The sequence below is a fragment of the Ictidomys tridecemlineatus genome, chromosome 4, assembly GCF_052094955.1.
Source record: "Ictidomys tridecemlineatus isolate mIctTri1 chromosome 4, mIctTri1.hap1, whole genome shotgun sequence".
Lineage (NCBI taxonomy): Eukaryota > Metazoa > Chordata > Mammalia > Rodentia > Sciuridae > Ictidomys > Ictidomys tridecemlineatus.
This window is the reverse complement of record NC_135480.1, coordinates 92,180,383-92,197,752: the sequence shown is the minus strand read 5'-3', so window position 1 is coordinate 92,197,752 and position 17,370 is coordinate 92,180,383. Positions and strand designations below refer to the sequence as shown.

The 17,370-nt window shown below is 38.6% G+C and overlaps 1 protein-coding gene across 1 annotated transcript in view; it reads right to left on the bottom strand.

Moving 5' to 3' along the window:
- Nucleotides 1–14,117, bottom strand: part of Acat1 (acetyl-CoA acetyltransferase 1) — a 31,430-nt gene extending 17,313 nt beyond the window's left edge. Inside the window, exons 1-5 of the mRNA XM_005329071.5 lie at nucleotides 13,940–14,117; nucleotides 5,305–5,352; nucleotides 3,762–3,879; nucleotides 3,397–3,492; nucleotides 3,084–3,184 (exon numbers count right to left, since the gene is read on the bottom strand). Coding sequence (XP_005329128.1) covers nucleotides 3,084–3,184; nucleotides 3,397–3,492; nucleotides 3,762–3,879; nucleotides 5,305–5,352; nucleotides 13,940–14,011 — 435 coding nt within the window. The 5' untranslated portion in view covers nucleotides 14,012–14,117. The remainder of the gene's footprint in view (nucleotides 1–3,083; nucleotides 3,185–3,396; nucleotides 3,493–3,761; nucleotides 3,880–5,304; nucleotides 5,353–13,939) is intronic.
- Between the last annotated feature and the right edge of the window lie 3,253 nt (nucleotides 14,118–17,370).

Sequence of the window (17,370 nt, the reverse complement as noted above, 5' to 3'; positions counted from 1 at the left end):
TTTGGAGCATCTAAACAATTTCATGATCATTTTTCATCCATTATTTTGACAAGGATGTAGGCAAACAGGCTCACACAACTTTCAGAAATTACAACTGGATTAACTTTTTTGTAGAGCCTTTGAAATTATCAAAATACTAAAATCCTGTGACTCAACATTTTTCTAACATTTGCACATGAAGAAATTTTTTAAATCTTTAGTCACCACTCATCTCTAGTGCTGTCAGAATAGATGCTCAGCTAGTAAGGGACAGAACTACGATTTAAAGTTATTAAAGGGGCTGGGGATGTGGCTCAAGCAGTAGCGTGCTCGCCTGGCATGCGTGCGGCCCGGGTTCAATCCTCAGCACCACATACAAAGATGTTGTGTCTGCCAATAACTAAAAAATATTTAAAAAATCTCTGTCTCTCTCTTTAAAAAAAAGATATTAAAAAAAGAGTGCAGGAAGAAAAAAAAAACAGTTTGCTTTAAAAAAAAATTCTCTCTCTCTCTCTCTCTCTAAAAAAAAAAAAAAAAAGGGCTGGGATGTGGCTCAAGCCGGGTTCGATCCTCAGCACCACATACCAACAGGGATGTTGTGTCCGCCGAGAACTAAAAAATAAATATTAAAAATTCTCTCTTTCTTTCTCTCTCTCTCTCTCTCTCTCTCTCTCTCTCTCTCTCTCTCTCTCCCCCCCCCCCACTCTCTCTTTAAAAAAAAAAAAGTTATTCAAGCTCCAGATTTTGCACTTATAACCACTAACCTGTACTGTATCAGTGGTGTTAAAAGTAAGTACACAAATATATCTGGGCACAGTGGTGTACACCTGAATTCCAGGCTGAGGCCAGCCTGGGAAACTTAACAAGATCTCAACATTTTAAAAGATTGGGGATGTAACTTAGTTGTAGTATGCTTGCCTTTGTCTAGAAGGTTCTAACCGCAATAACAAAGAAAACAAAAGTTCACAGATGTATTTGTATCCTAAGGCATTATTTCAAACAACCTAAATGTCCACTCAGTAATACTGAGCCATAGAACATACTATAGCTATTCAGTTCAATAGAATTTGACCCAGTTATCCTGCTCCTCAATATATGTCCAAAGGATTTAAAATCAGCATACCAAAGTGACGCAGCCACATCAGTGTTTATAGTTGCACAATTTGCAATAACAGCTATGGCACTAACCTGCATGCTCATCAACGGATAAATGGATAAAGAAATTCTGTTATTATGCTAAGTGAAACAAGCCACCTCAAAAAAATCAAAGGATGTATGTTTTCTCTGATATGTGGAAGCTAATTCACAATAAGGGTGGTGGGGAGACACTGAAAAGAATCTGACATAACTTTTCTAAGTATACATATGAATACCCCCCACAGTGAGTCTCCACCATCATGAACATCCACAAGGCTGGGTCCCTAATTAGAATAAGATAAATTCCATGCATGAATAATTTTATCAAAATGGATTCTACTCTTATGTGTAACTAAAAAAAAAAAAAAAAAAAAGCATACATTGCATGTGCTAACACATCTCTAAGACATTAAGTGGGCCAAAAAGAGGTTAAGCAACTTGTCCACAGTTATTCTGACCAGCAGCAGAATAAAAAACTGATGATACTCAGAGGTCAGAGGTGAGAAAAAAGAAGAGTTATTCTTCAATTTATGCCATCTGAGGTTGTTTTGTGTGTGTCTATCTTTCATAAGGAAGTATCTAGTATAATAGTTCAGATATCACTCCATCTTTTTCCCCCTTCTCTTTGGCTTGCTTTCTAACTGGAAACAAAGCAAAACATGTTTAACACAACAAAGGGCACACACAATTATGGTTCTTGTATATGTGAGAAAATAATTTTCAGATTTCACAACTGATGTTTGCCTTGGTTGTGTTATACCTTGGTAGGCTAGAATACGCTAGATAGGAATACCATTTTCTTTCTCCAGCCCTGTAACTTTGTATTTGTGGATCTCAGGCTCACACTGGTTATCTGAAAAATGAAGGCTTGAATCTGATAAAAATTCTGTGTGTCTAAATCTATACTCCTAACATCATAGCATTTATTTGCTTAGCAGCCTAGCTTCTGTTTAATGAGATAAAGACAATATCTGGATGAACAAAGCAAATGGAAAGCCTACAAATTTAACCAGTGAATTCAGGCACTATAGGAAACTACAAGTTAGTCAACAATCCTGGACTCAATGACTGGTTCCCAAGTCAGCCCCTTGATCTTTGTATTTGTCAGAATAAGGGCTAGAATTGATTTAAAAAATTAAAATATATATATATATCAATTGCACAAGAGTTTGCATAGGATGCCCAATACCTTGGGTTCAATCCCTAGCACTACAAAAAAAAAAAAAAAAAAAAAAGGTTAAATCATTTAGAATCTCTAAGCCTCTTAAGAGTCATTCCCAGGGCTGGGGTTGTAGTTCAGCAGTAGAGTACTCGCCTCACACGTATGCAGCCCTGGGTTCGATCCTCAGCACCACATAAAAATAAATAAATAAAATGAAGGTATTGGGTCCAACTACAACTAAAAAAATATTTTAAAAAAAAGTCATTCCCAGTCTAAGATGCCGTGGCTGAAAACTGTTTTAACAAACACTTAAGCTATCATTTTGACCTGTATGTCAGTGGAGTTGCAAATCTACACCCTCCTTCCTGAGTGTTTGAGACACCATATCAACTTTACTCATAATAAAAATCTCTTTGTTTTGTTTTTATGGTACTAGGGATCAAACCTAGGCCCTCATACATACTGGGCAATACTCTACAACTTGGAATTTCATTTCTAAAGCATAAATGTGTTTAGATTTTTAGTGTCTTTTAGAACAATGTTATTTTAATTAATAGATTAAAAAAGACAATTCTTGCCAGGTGCAGTGGCATGCCTATAATCCCAGTAGTTTGGGAGGCTGAGGTCGGAGGATCTCAAGTTCAAAGCCAGCCTCAACTACTTAGTGAGGCCCAAGCAACTCAGGGAGACCCTGTCTCTAAATAAAACAAAAAATAGTGCTGGGGATGTAGCTCAGTGGTCGAGTACCTGAGTTCATTCCCTAGTACCCACCCCCACAAAAAAAAAAAAAAAAGATGATTCTTACCTGATGTCCACACATAAGATTTTGAGAGGCCATCATGATGGCTTTCATTCCTGAAGCACAGACCTTGTTTACAGTGGTACATGGAGTAGATACAGGTAGACCTAAAACCAAAATAAGTAATATTTAAGAAAAAACAGAGATACTCACTTTTCAAATATAATTACAGAATTAAAAGTAATAGAGCATGTTAATACAACGTGCAAAATTTCTCATACCATAAATGTCTATAAATATTATGCACTTAAGATGAAGTGACCTCCATTTTGACATTTTGAATATTTTAAGTATAAAAGCAAAAATATATTACTGATACCTGCACCCAATACTGCTTGCCTCGTAGGGGCTTGTCCTTCACCTCCTTGTAGAACGTTACCCATGTATGCTTCTTTCACTACTTCTTTTGGAATCCCTTTTATAAAAACACCAAAAATACACTTCATATTTTATTCAGTTTAATAATTAGTGATTACTTAATAAGGTTCATGACATCACATAGTGGGAATGGTTCCTTTTTATTATCAGTTTTTATTTTCATTCCTAACTCCATAGTATAAGGGAATTCAGAAATGTAGGCATTATTGCATTTCTTACAGCTATGAATGTAGTAAATGCAAAATAAATGTGTGTTCCACTAAATCATTCTTCCCCCACACCACAAAAAGAAAAGCAACTACTGACCTGCCTTTTCGATGGCTCCCTGAATTGCAATGGAACCAAGTTTAGTGGCTGGCAGTGAGGAAAGGCTGCCTAGGAAGGATCCAATGGGTGTTCTTGTAGCACTTACTATAACCACTTCCTGGAAAGACAGAAGATGGCAAAAAACTACTGGAGGTCTTTTTACCTAAATCACCTTTCATTAAGCTAAATAATATGATCTAAGAAACAGACAGACTATTTTTGTGAATAAGCAATTAATCACCAAAAATTAAGATAACTTCAATATTTGAACAGCTGTAAAACTACACTTTGATGCTAACACTGTATGATTTAAGACCTAATAGAAAACCTAACACAAATTCTAAAATGGACATAAAGATTCTTCCCAGTTCTCTCCAGGAGGTTTGAGGGCAGAAGCTTAAGTTTAGATTCTACTCCTCAGTAAAAACTTTAAGATATCTTCACTTTACCTGTGTTAACTATAATAATAATCCTAGCCAAAAAGCACCCTTACTAAAGAAAACTCTGGACTAGGATGGGGCAACACCACCTAACTAGAACAGAGCCAGATTGTCATTTATTTATTTGTTTGTTTGTTTGTTTATTATGGTATAGGGGATTGAACTCTGGGGTGCTTAACCATTGAGATACATCACCAGCCCTTTTTATTTTTTGAGACAGGGTCTTATTAAATTGCCTAGATTGGCCTGGAAATTGCAATGCTCCTGCCTCAGGTTCCCAAATTGCTGGGATTACAGGCATGTGCCAACACAAGGCAAGCTGTAATTTTTTAAATTTTTTTTTATTTTTTGTAGATGGACATAATACCTTTATTTTACTTACGTTTATATAGTGTTGAAGATTGAACCCAGTGCCCCATATGTGCCAGCAAAGTGCCCCACCACTGAACTACAAACCCAGCCTCTAATTTTTTAATAATAAGAAAAAGTGCTTGCCTCGCATGCACAAGGCCCTAGGTTCAATCCCCAACACCACACACACCAAAAAAAAAAAAAAAAAAAGAAGAAGAAGAAGAAAAAACAAAGTATATAAAAAGCTCTCTTAAATTCTATAAAACCCCACTGTAACAACTCTCTCCTCACACTTGTCTTCCTCAATCTGTTATTACACTCCTAGATAAAAAGATACTAAGTCACATTAGGAACCATATCAAACAGAGAGCCCCTCAGAAAATGCTAACTAGGTGATGAACTTTCCACCCTTGTCCAATCCCCAGCTGATCCAGCCTCTCTTTTATGAATCTTCCATGTGGCCTCTACATTGTGCCAAGTACAATTCAGTGAGTATCCCTGAGAATAAAGGAAGCCCACTACCCATTTTCAAGGGAAAATCTGTTTTGTAGTAGATTATGAAAAAATACCAAAAATTACAGACTGAAATTTTTTATCATAATCTAGGAGTTTAATATTTGAATAGCTGGCTATTCTAACTACTGCAGAATCCTGTGTTGACCTTCAAATATACTCAAGTTATAAATATATGCATTTTAATTGACTATATTTCCTTTAAATTCTTGAAATTTTAAGGCACAATTCATACTTACATTCAAAGTTGGTTTTGATACATAATTTCGCTCCATGAATCTTATTTCCTGTAATATAAATATTTGTTATATAAAATTAATCTACATAATTTTATAATTCACAATGATACAAGTTATTTCTTTCTACCTCATTATGATTTTATTTCACAGTTTTCTACATTCTGCATATAAATGCTACTATGCTGATTAGCTGTTCACTGGAAATACATGTTTTAACTTCTGATGAGTTTATCACCTTAAAACTTCTAAGTCTTTTTTAAGTACAATCTTTCAAAAACACAGTTGAGTCAAATCTGAAATGCAGTCCTGAGTCAAATCTGTTTTAAATTATGTAATCTTAGAATTCCACAAGAAAATATTTTCATTGCTTAAAGAAATATTTTCTAAGTAAAACTTGCTATCTTTCCCTATCTACTTCCAACAAATGCCTCCAATTTATATGAGACAAACATGGTCTATAATACTAGATAATTGTTTTTGTACAGGGATTGAACCAGGGGTTCTTTTTCAATGAGCCACATCCCCAGCCCTTTTTTCAATTTTTTAATTTAGAAGCAGGGTCTTGCTAAGTAGCTGAGGCTGGCTTTGAACTCACGATCCTCCTGCCTCAGCCTACTGAGCTGCTCGGATTATAGGCATAAACCCCTTCGCCCAGCAGATAAATTCTTTAATTGAAAAAGCAAAAAAGGGTTAGGTGTATCCCAGGGCTAAAATTGATGTTTAGCATGTGTGAGGTCCTGGGTTCTATCCCATGACAAAAAAAAAAAAAAAAGTATGATCTAAATTCTTTCTACGATGTTCTTAGGAACAAATTCCAACAAGAAAACTCCTGAAAATATAGGACAGAGTTCAGAGACCTAACTAACTGAAATTGGACTATGCACAGGACAAAGAACAAAGAATAAAATTTTCTTCCACGTGAAGTCGGAAGCATAACAAATCTTCAAAAATGACAGCTTATTTTTAGAATAATCTTATAATTGGCAGTTAAAATGGGCAATAATATTTCACAGAGTAATAAGCAAATCAACAAATATGTAAACATTCAAGTGACCCCAGAATTTAACTTTTCACACATTAAACATGCTTTGTCCTGACTGGATGCAAAATTAAAACTTTTTTTTTTCAATTTTTTCAAACACAGAACAGACAAAAAGTAGATTTGGCAAGTAGGAATTATGAACAGGAATAGCCACATATCTCAAGGTACCTCCCCAAATTGGTTTTCATAAAGTGTTTGGATGAGAATATGTACACATACATGGCATCTTAAAGACAGCATAGCATGTTCTTCTAGGCAGTGGGAGAACAGAATTTCCCCACTTTTATTTGGAAACTTGATGTAAACAACTTTGCTATAAGAAATAATTTTGCCTTAAAATGTCATCATTACAAATATTCAATGTATCCTTCATTACAAAGAGGGTCTTTGTGTGTCAGCAACAGACGACTGACCTGCATAGAACTATTTGATCCTTCCACCTGCTTAACAGACATTTTGGGATCACTTACCTTATGAAGGCATTATGGTGATTTTGAGATCTGTAAAATATGGCACTTACACTCAAGCAGCATTATAGTCTTCTGGGGAAGAAACATCAACATTACCTGTACATATTCCTTGGACAGAATTTGGTAAGAACTATCAGAATAACATAATAATAAGCAAGTTATCCCCAGGGTTCAGGGGAGAAAGATTCTTTGGTACTGGCAGTGACCTTCAAATCCTGGGGTTTATTGTATTTAAATTTCATGTTAACACAATACATGCTACTTCCTGTTATTAAACTGTTTGTTTGAGATCCTGAAATAAATAAAACGTCTGTTATCTCAGTTTATAATATTTGTTTGTTGTTTGTTTGCAGTGCTGGGGATCAAAGCTTGAGCCTTGCACATGCAAGTACTCTACCACTGAGCTCCATTCCCAGACCCTAAATTTGTACTTCATAAAGTTTGTCATGAGATTAGAAAGGTTTGTTTTACTCTACGGAGCTTTACGCGTTAACTCAAGTGACAGTATGCACTACTCTCCCCAGGCAGCAGACACGTCTATGCTCAAGTAGGTAAGGCCTAAGAGCATCGCTCAACAGAGGTACTTGTCAGTATCAGCTGTGCAAAAACAAGCCTACCCTTCACATATTATATAATTTGAGCTACTGCTTATATATAACCTACTTATCTAAGGGATACTAGTTTATTTTCTGTGATCTAACTTTGATAAAAAGTTCCTATATGTAGTAAATATGCCAGTCATTTCATTGCCTCTCCAACCATACTCCTTTCTCAAAGCGATCCAGAAGCAGGGGACACTAAGACTCTATAAGGCAACTCCCTTAGCTATCTCTGGCCAGAGCTCACAGGACTAAGAATGAATTGTACGGCCTCTCACTGGCACCCTCAGACACTGGGTTAGCTAGATGATGGTGGATCCATAAAGTGATTGTCACAAGGGACTGGAGCTAGTGAGCACTGCAAATGGCAAATGCCATGTAAAAGTAGATGTAGAGCACAGTGCAAATTGAACATTCATAATCAGAGAACAGGAAAGCATGGCACACTACAAAAGTTTCTTTGGTTAGATATCTTGTACTTTAGGTTCTGGCAAGACCAGCCACACCTGATTTCATATTCTTTGACATCTAAGAGTTGGCCTATTATATCTCTTCAAAAATGTCCTTTCTAGGCTGAGGGATAACTTAATGATAGAGTGTGTACTCTAAAACAACCTTTGCTGGTGTGAGTAGAATATTGTTTCTTATTCATTAAGCCACTTTTCTTTCAAGTTGGTGGTTCGGTTTTTTGTCTGTTTTTTGGTTTGGGGGTTGGTTGGTTGGTTTGTACCATGGATTGAACACAGGGGCTCTTAACCACTAAGAAACATCCCCAGCCTTTTTTATTTCTTATTTTTTGAGACAGGGTCTCACCAAGTTGCTTAGGGCCTCAATAAATTTCTGAGAGACTGGCCTTGAACTTGTGATCCTCCTGCTTCAGCCTCAGTGTCCTTTCCTTTTGTACACCATTTTTCCTTTTACCTTGATTCCATAAAGCATGCAAATGGGCTGATTCCTTCCAACTAAAAACAAAGTAAAAACAAATATCCCTTGATCCACATTTACAGTAAACTTTCACCTGATTTCTTAGCTCCCTTTTACAAGAAAGATTTGTCAACACCTCTGTTTACTGTTCAACCCAGTCAGCAAGGGGGATTGAACTCACGGCCTCATATATGTTGGGCAAGTGCTCCTCCACTGAGCTGAGCTACATCCCCAGCCCAAGGTCAACAATGTCAGTATAGCAAAGTCAAATACTTCACAGACTTTGGACCAGCAGCTTTAGAAAGTTTATAGCTGACTCTAAGGTCATCAAGGCTAGGCTGAGAACAACATAACCTCCCCACAAAAACAACCCTACTGGATAAATATCTACCTACACGTGAACACAAAGGTATTTGTAGGAAACATATGTAAGTACACATATAACCATTAATATGCACATATGTAAAATACAGAAATTAGGGTACACAAACAAGCTCTCCTCACCATTCTGGGTTCTTCACCATAGCAAACAGAAGAAAAGCCATCAATACAATTTTTTATGGAATTAGGTACATATACTGGCACAAATACATATTTATGATTAATAAAAAATAGATACCTATAAAGTAAATCAAAAACAAAAATACACATTTTACTATGATTATTTCAACCTCCCAGCAACATCTGACTGAGCTTTCTTCTTTGCAAAATGCAGAGTGGTTAAGAGCCTGGGCATCTAGCTGAGTACTTTTGTGTGAGTTATTTGGGCTCATTTTACCTTTGTTTTCTCAAATACTCTCCACCAATTGTTTTGAGAATGTAAAGAGGTGATATATATATAATCACCATACACATACTCACACGCACATACATATTTTTTGTTTTGTTTTTTTGGTACCAGGCATTAAAACTAGTGGCACTTTACTGCTGAGTCACATCCCCAGCCCTTTTTTTTTTTTTTTTTTTTTTTGCTTTTTATTTTGAGACAGGGTCTTGCCATATTGCTTAGGGCTTCACTAAGTTGCTGAGGCTAGCTTGAACTTGTGATCCTCCCGCCTTGACCTCCCAAGTTGCTGGAAACAGACATGCACCACCACACCTGGCTTAATTAGTTATATTTTTATCACTGCCTTTACCATCTCACCTTCCCCTTCTGTCCTCTTAAGTGCTCCAGTGCCCCAAGGACTTTGTTCCAAGCCCTTTTTGTTTTCTAACTGCCCTGTCTTCTGAGATAATCATATCAATCATCTTATTTTAGGTAGCATTATGTTCTGATGACTTGCATATTTCTTTTCTTCCTCCTCCTTCCCCGTACTTCCTCCTCCTCCTCCTTCTCCTTCTTTTCTTCTTCTTCCTTTTTGGTACTAGGGGTGCTTAACTACTGAGCCACATCTCCAGACCCTTTTATTTTGAGATAGGGTCCCCCTAAGTTTCTTAGGGCCTCACTAAGTGGTACAGGATGGCTTTGAACTTGCAATCTTTCTGCCACAGCTTACAGGTGTGTGCAAGAGTGCCCATCTGACTTCCAAATTTCTATCTCTAGTCCTGTCCTCTTAATAGACCACCAGACTCATATCCAGGTGCCAATCTGATACCTTCAATTTAATACCAAGTTATCTCTCTCACTTTCTACCCTTAGGAATCCAGCAATCCCTACCTCAGTTGCTCAAGCCAGAATCATCCTTCATCTTTTCCTTTATCACAACTCCTAAAACTCAGACACTCTATTACAAATACTGTCAATTCTTTGTAAAAATCATACCTAAACTCTTCCACTCTGCTTCAGTTTCCTCTACTGCCCCAAGTCCATCTCTCGCTCCTGTGAGCATCATTCTACTTATTACTGCTTCCCCTGACTAGTCTATCAAGTATTAAATATGTAAATCAGATCACAACATTCCCCTGCTTAAAATCCTTTGATGATGAGCCATTTTCTGCCCTGAAAATGAGCCACATCAGGGTTCTACCAATTGACTCTGCTAATTACTGAATAAAGAAAAGCCTGCTGATTAGTCATGTTAAAGAAAAAAAAACGTCGGGCTGGGGATGTGGCTCAAGCGGTAGCGCGCTCGCCTGGCATGCCTGCGACCCGGGTTCGATCCTCAGCACCACATACAAAGATGTTGTGTCCACCAATAACTTAAAAATAAATATTAAAAAATTCTCTCTCTCTCTTCTCTCTCTCCTCTCTTAAAAAAAATGTAAAAAAAATTTAAAAAAGGAAAAAAAAGTCATTTGGTGATTTTCTATTGCTCTTAAAATGATATCAAAACTTTTAACCTTATCCTACAAGGCCCAGCATGATCTAGACCCTAACTGTCCCTGGAGTTAGGATCAGTCATTAAGGGAAACAAATTCTCTTGAACCTCTCCATTTCTGTGTGTATTAACACATAACTATCACCACTTGCTTGATTACTATAACATTCTGTCTATTGCTTCCACCTGTATAAAAATAAAGGCTTAAGGACTGAAGCTATGGAATGCATAGAGTAAAATGGAATAGGAAGGGAGCAAAAACAATGAATACAGCCACGAAAAAAGAAAAAATTCTATGTGAAACAGAATTTAGCTCAGGGAATGAAATACACAGGTGATTAAAAGAGCTGAGAACAGAAGACGAGCAATACAAAAAAAAAGCACTAGCACTCCTGTTATATTAGGACCAAGAGAAGAAAAATGCAGAGGAGGCCCCAAATCCAAGGAATCAAGAGGTAGTGGGTAGAAACTGGAGTATTTGAAATGACCTGCAAGGGTCAACCCACAGAAATATAGACAAAATAGGGGAGGGGAGAGAAATGAATGTGGAAGTAAACGAGGCTGGAATTGTGGTTCAGTGGTAGAGTACCTGCCTCACGTGTGAGGCACTGAGTTCAATTCTCAGCACTGCACATAAATAAATGAATAAAATAAAAGTCCAGCAACTGAAAAAAAAAATTTAAAAAGCAGGAGAATAGATCTGGGAAGGTAGGTCAATGTACAATAGAGGCTGAGAATGCAGCTCATTGTAGAACACTTGTCTAGCATGCACAAAGCCATGGGTGGATACTGTACATTAAATAATGATAACAGTAATAATAAAATTAAAAGGGCTATGGATGTAGCTTAGTGGCAGAGCACTTGCCTAACATGTATGAGATCCTGGGTTCAATCCCTAGTACCAAAAAAACAGAGAGAACAGGAGAGAAGGGAACCAGAATAAAACTGTAAGTGCAGAACAAGGAGTTTTAGAAGATGGTGACCAAGGCCAGACACACTGGCACATGCCTGTAATCCCAGTGCCTGGGGAATGAGGCAAGAGAATCACAAGTTCAAGGCTAGCCTTGGTAATCTAGTGAGGCCCTAAGCAACTTAACCTCAAAATAAAAAGGGCTGGCAATGTAGCTCAATAGTTAAGCACCTGTGGGTTCACTCTTTGTACCAAAAAAAAGGAAAACGATGGTGACCAATAGGTTATATATAGTAAAAGATCAAGAAGGCAAATATAAAACAGAGAAACAAAAAAAACAATAGTACTGCTATTTTTCAGTTGAGTGGTACAGAAATTTAACTGCAGAAGGTTAAAGAGAAACATATATAAAATTAATGGGAAGTAATGGATAGACTATTCCTTGACCAGAGAGAAAAGTGATTAGAAGTAGAAAGGCAACAAACTTCAATAAAGTCCATAAATATTTGCTGATCATAAGGGAAACTGTTTATTTGAAGGCAAAGATGAAAGAGCCAATGTAATGGTTGAGAGGTCAAATTCCATTCCACAAAATGGCACAGAAAACTGAAAATCCTATTAAAACATATTTCCAAAGTTAAGTAAATGATTACTTAATTTGAGAAACATTCAATATAAATGATTATGAGAGTACAATAAAAAGAATGTAGGCTAGGGGGTATAGCTTAGCAGTGAAACACCTCTTTAGCTTGTGGAAGGACCTGGGTTCAATTCCCAGAACCAAAAGAAAAAGAAAGAATGAAAGAAAACCACATTCCTTATGCTCTATAGCCTTTAGGTTTTTCTTTGTTTTTTTTAAAGATACAGGCTCTTTGTTGCCCAGGCCAGCCTAGAACTATTTGGCTCAAGCAATCCTTCTGCTTCGGCCTCCTGCATAGCTGGGACCACAGGTATGCATCTCTAGACTGTCTTAGCTTCATTTTTTTTTTTTAATTCTTTCTCTCTCTTTTTTTTTTTTTTTTTTTTTTTTGGTATAAGGGATTGAATCCAGAGGCAGTTAACCACTAAGTCACATCCCCAGGCCTTTTTTATTTTAAGACAGGGCCTGGTTAAGTGGCTGAGGCTGGCTTTCAAATTGTGATCCTCCTGCCTCAGCCTCCCAAGTCACTGGGATTTCAAGCCTTAACCACCACACCTTGTTCCTTATTTTTTTAAAAAAAAAAAAAGACAGGTTTTCAACAAGTTGCACAGATTGGTCTGGAACTCCTGGCCTCAAATAATCCTTCTGCCTCAGTCTCCAGAGTGTCTGGGCATACAGGTGGGTGCCATGCTTCACCCAGGATTAATTTTAGATTCTTCCTTTTCCCTTGGCTCCCTATCATTGCCCCATAATTAGCAAGTCCTACATTATTCTTTCACAATCTCTTGCATAATGCTGCTCGTTTTCAGCTCTTATTATCAGCACTCTAGTTCAAGGCACATACTCTTTTGTCCAGATATACACTAGTTTTCTCCACATGCTAATTCTTCATGACCTCCAGTTATAACAAAAACAAAAATATCAATGGTACCCACTTGACTTGGAAGTGGATTTCAAAGCTTACTACCCCAAACAAACCAGAAAACAACCTTCACTACCCACCCCCCCTCTGCATGCCCTTAGTATACCCTTAACATATCAAATAAAAAATTTATTTCCTGTATTATACGAGTAGTCATTGTTTAAGGGGCTCCTGGGTAGGATTTTTTTTTTTTTTTTTTTGTATCAGGGATTGAACTCAGGGGCACTGGACCACTGAGCCACATCCCAGCCCTATTTTATATTTTATTTAGAGACAAGATCTCAATGAGTTGCTTAGCGCCTCACTTTTTGCTGAGGCTGGCTTAACACTCGCGGTCCTCCTTCCTCAGCCTCCGGATTAAGGGCGTGCACCACCGCTCCCAGCTGGAACATCTTTTTAATATCACAATGCCAATGTAATTGTAAGACCAACGATTTTATATTTTGTGAGAAAAAGAAAATAAAACCTCTCTATGGACCATAATGCTCACACACGATTTTAACGAAAATCTCGGAAACACATTCTCCAGCAAAGAGGCAGTCTACACGTCAGGCTCCGTGGGAGCCAACGCGGGGCCTTCCTGCCCGCACAAATCCACACTCGCTGGTTAGCACATTAGTACAGTCACCGCAATCACGCGGAGATCCTGGGCAAGGCAGCGCGTGGTCGGTGCCCTTCTATGGCTTTGGGGGCAACACGCCCCTTGACTAGCTCCCTCCGGACGTACTCTTGAGGCTGCACCCTGCCCGCGGGAGCCGCCGGAAGGAACCTTTACAGGCAGGAACCTTATGAGGCGGAGAACTGGCTCCCTGAATCCTGGGTCAGGGCACGGTGGGGCCTAGGACTACCCGAAGGACGCGCCTACCTCACCTGCATCAGCCTCCGAAGCAGAGGGCTGCGCCTACGGACGCTGCCGTGCAGAATTGCTGCCAATACAGTCATGGTCACAAGAGAGCAAGGAAAGGTTTCAAGGGCAAAGACACACCGCGGACCAGCGTCACTCTCTGCGACCCGTAGACCCCGCTCCCTGGGGCAGGCACCGCCCCCGACCTCGTTTCCTCCAATAGCAGCCTGGGACCGGCAGCCAAGGGCGGGGCGGGGCGGGGCCGGGAGCTGGGAACGGCCTTGGCCTGAGCCTGGATCAGGTTGACTTGTGGCCTGTCTGGCTCCAGGCGCTGGCGGCTGAGCCAACTGGAACCCAACACGCTCCTGGTTCCCGCTTTCACCTCCTTCTAACCTTCTGAGTCCAGTGGTTTATGTGTAATCGAAGTTTTCCGTTCACTGAGCCTGCCTTTCTCATTCTCACCCATACAAAGGAAATTCATGATTAGCTTTCAAGCGACCTAATTAGCTTTTTAAAAAATAATAACTTTTGTTGTTTCTTTTGGTACTTTATTAACAATTAGCTTTTAAGTTATGTTGAGAGGATTTTTCAAGTGTTTTTCAGTAGGAGGAGGAAGAGAAAGGATAGAATACGAATTAATAGCACATTATTAGTCAGGCATGGCTGCCAGACCTATAATCCAGCGCCTCGGGAGGCTGAGGCAGGAGGATTGGCAGTTCAAAGCCAACCCCAGCAATTTATCAAGGCCCCAAGCCAGGTAATGAGACCCAGTCTCTAAATTTAATGTGTGTGTGTGTATCACTGGTTAAGCGCCCCTGGATTCAATCCATGGTACAAAAATAAATAAATCACATTAATATGGATTATATTAAACTTAACAAAAAATCCATGAATTAGCTGCTATTATTGACTACCCTTCAACTAAGGAGGTAACTGAAATACCAAGTTAAGTTGGATTTTTGTTGTTGTTTGTCCATGATTGCACAGAAAGTGGTAGATTTGAAGTATGAATTAATTTCCCTATATTGCATTGATTTCCTCCTGTACCATTTCCTGGAGAACAGTATAAATGCTAGCTATTGTTCTAACGTTTGGGGAACTCATTACTTAAATGTTGACCTTCAGCTGGGGACAGTAAATCTTTGTGACTGAAACATTAGTGTGCTTTACATTTATTGTCATGTAAAAGATAAAAGGAGCAACAGCATACAAATTGAACACTTCGATTTACACCAAGTCAAATCCATGTATTTTTTTTTAAAGAAAGTAAAATACCCACCTTAATTACGTTTTGTTAAACATGATGTTTTGTTGGTAGCTGTGGAAAGCTGGTTTTTCCAAGAAGGCCACTCCTTTAGTAATTTCATCCCACAAAGCTCTTTTTTCAATGTGACTGATGCTCACTCTTCCCACTAGAGATGGGAATCTATATTCCCTCCCCTTGATTCTGCCTGACTTTTTTTTTTTTTAAGGTGCTCATTTAAACTAAGGACCTGGAACATACGAGGCCACTGCTCAAATGCTGAGATACACCCCCAGCTCTAACTTTCCTCCTTTGAATGTCATCCTCATACCTTCTGTCCTGCTGATCCTAGCCTAGGCCATGAACAAATATTTTCACACCTGTATTGCTCCAATAGATATTGAAAAGAAGTTATTACAATATATGTCTGTGTTTATGCTTTGTGTTGGTGTGAATTGCATAGCATATATTTTTCTAACTGAAAAAAAAAATATTTTTGTACTAGGATTGAGCCCAGGATCACTCTACCACTCTACCACTTTACTACATCCCTTGCCCTTTTTTATTTTTTATTTTGAGACTGAGTCTTGTTAAGTTGACCAAGATAGCCTCAAATTTGTGATCCTCCTGCCTCAGCCTTCTGAATAGCTAGGATTATAAGCGTGCAGCATTGTACCTGACAAAAGTTGAATTTAAAAATAAATAAATAACTCAAAAAAAAAAAAAACTCAAAAACTTAAATAGCTTGTCTGGCCTAATAGTGATGACTTGTTTTAAGAGGCCAAGCCTGATAACTACACTAGGGTATCAAACAATAAAAGATGACTGGTTATAACAAAAGCTCATATAGTTTTTCTTTTTAAGTACTTTTTTTAGTTGTAGATGGACACAATACCTTTATTTATTATGTGGTGCTGAGGATTGAACCCAGGGCCTCATACATGCTGGGCAAATGCTCTACCACCAAGCCACAACCCCAGCCCTCATATAGTTCTTTTTTTTGTCCCAGGGATTGAACCCAGCAGGGCTTAACCACTGAGCCACATCCCCAGCTCTTTTAAAAAAATATTTTATTTAGAAACAGGGTCTCACTGAGTTACTGAGTTGTTTAGGGCCTTGCTAAGTGACTGAGGCTGGCTTTGAATTCATGATCCTCCTGCCTCAGCCTCCTGAGCCACTGCCTGGCCCTCATACAGTTCTTAATATGTGCCATATATGTCACAGTTTAATTCATTTAATACTCACAAAAACTCATTGAATTAAGGAATATAATTATACACATTTTATAGGTGAAAAAAAAAAAAAGACTCTCACAGAAGTTTGTCCAAGGTGCAGATCTAGTAGTTAGTGACACATCTGTAATTTGATCTCAGGCAATGGAGTTGCCAGATCTAGTCTCTCAACCACTCACTACACTAATTTTGCCTTAAAGAAGACCTGCCTTAGGAACACTGGGTGACTATGATTGGCAATTTTGCCATTGAAGACACTACCTGGAAATATTGCCACTAGTTGGTCAGGGCCGTTTCTAGAGGACTTGGGAGAGATATAGGAACGTTTTGGGGAGAAGGGCAGCAAGTTTACTTAGAGTTTTAGCAGGCAAGCTGCTATTCAATCTAAACTTAAAATAATAAGAGGGCACAGCATCATGCATGTAGTCCCAGGTACTCTGGAACCTGAGGCAAGGAGGGGGGATTCTACTGCCACATTCCCCTGAGACTGGCTGCAGGAGGAACAGGGTTTGGGACTTTGTTTTAGGGACACTCATTAATAGACAGACACAATAAATTTATTTCTCTGATTCAAGTCAACTTGTCTGAAAAGTAGCCCACATAAGCAATAGAGGTTAAATATGAATATGAAGGGGCCTAAGAAAGTCTCATGAACATCCCACAAAGTTAAATATGAGCTGGTGGTATAGCTCAATGACAGAGGGCACACTTAGCATGCACAAGGCCCTAGTTCAAACCCCAGCACTAGAAACAAAAAATAAGTTAAATGGGTGATTTTACTCTTGTGGCTATAAAGAATACAACAGATAGCTGAGCTGGAGCAGGCAAGAGGCCCTAAAGCTACACCCAGGAAGCTGGACATCCCAAACAAGTCAGTGTGGAGGTGCAGGCATGCACAGGTATGTGCCATCCATGATGATCCAAATGCTAAGGACAGAAAGTGCAAAAAGAACTATCCTGAGAGTGACAGGCCTTGAACCTA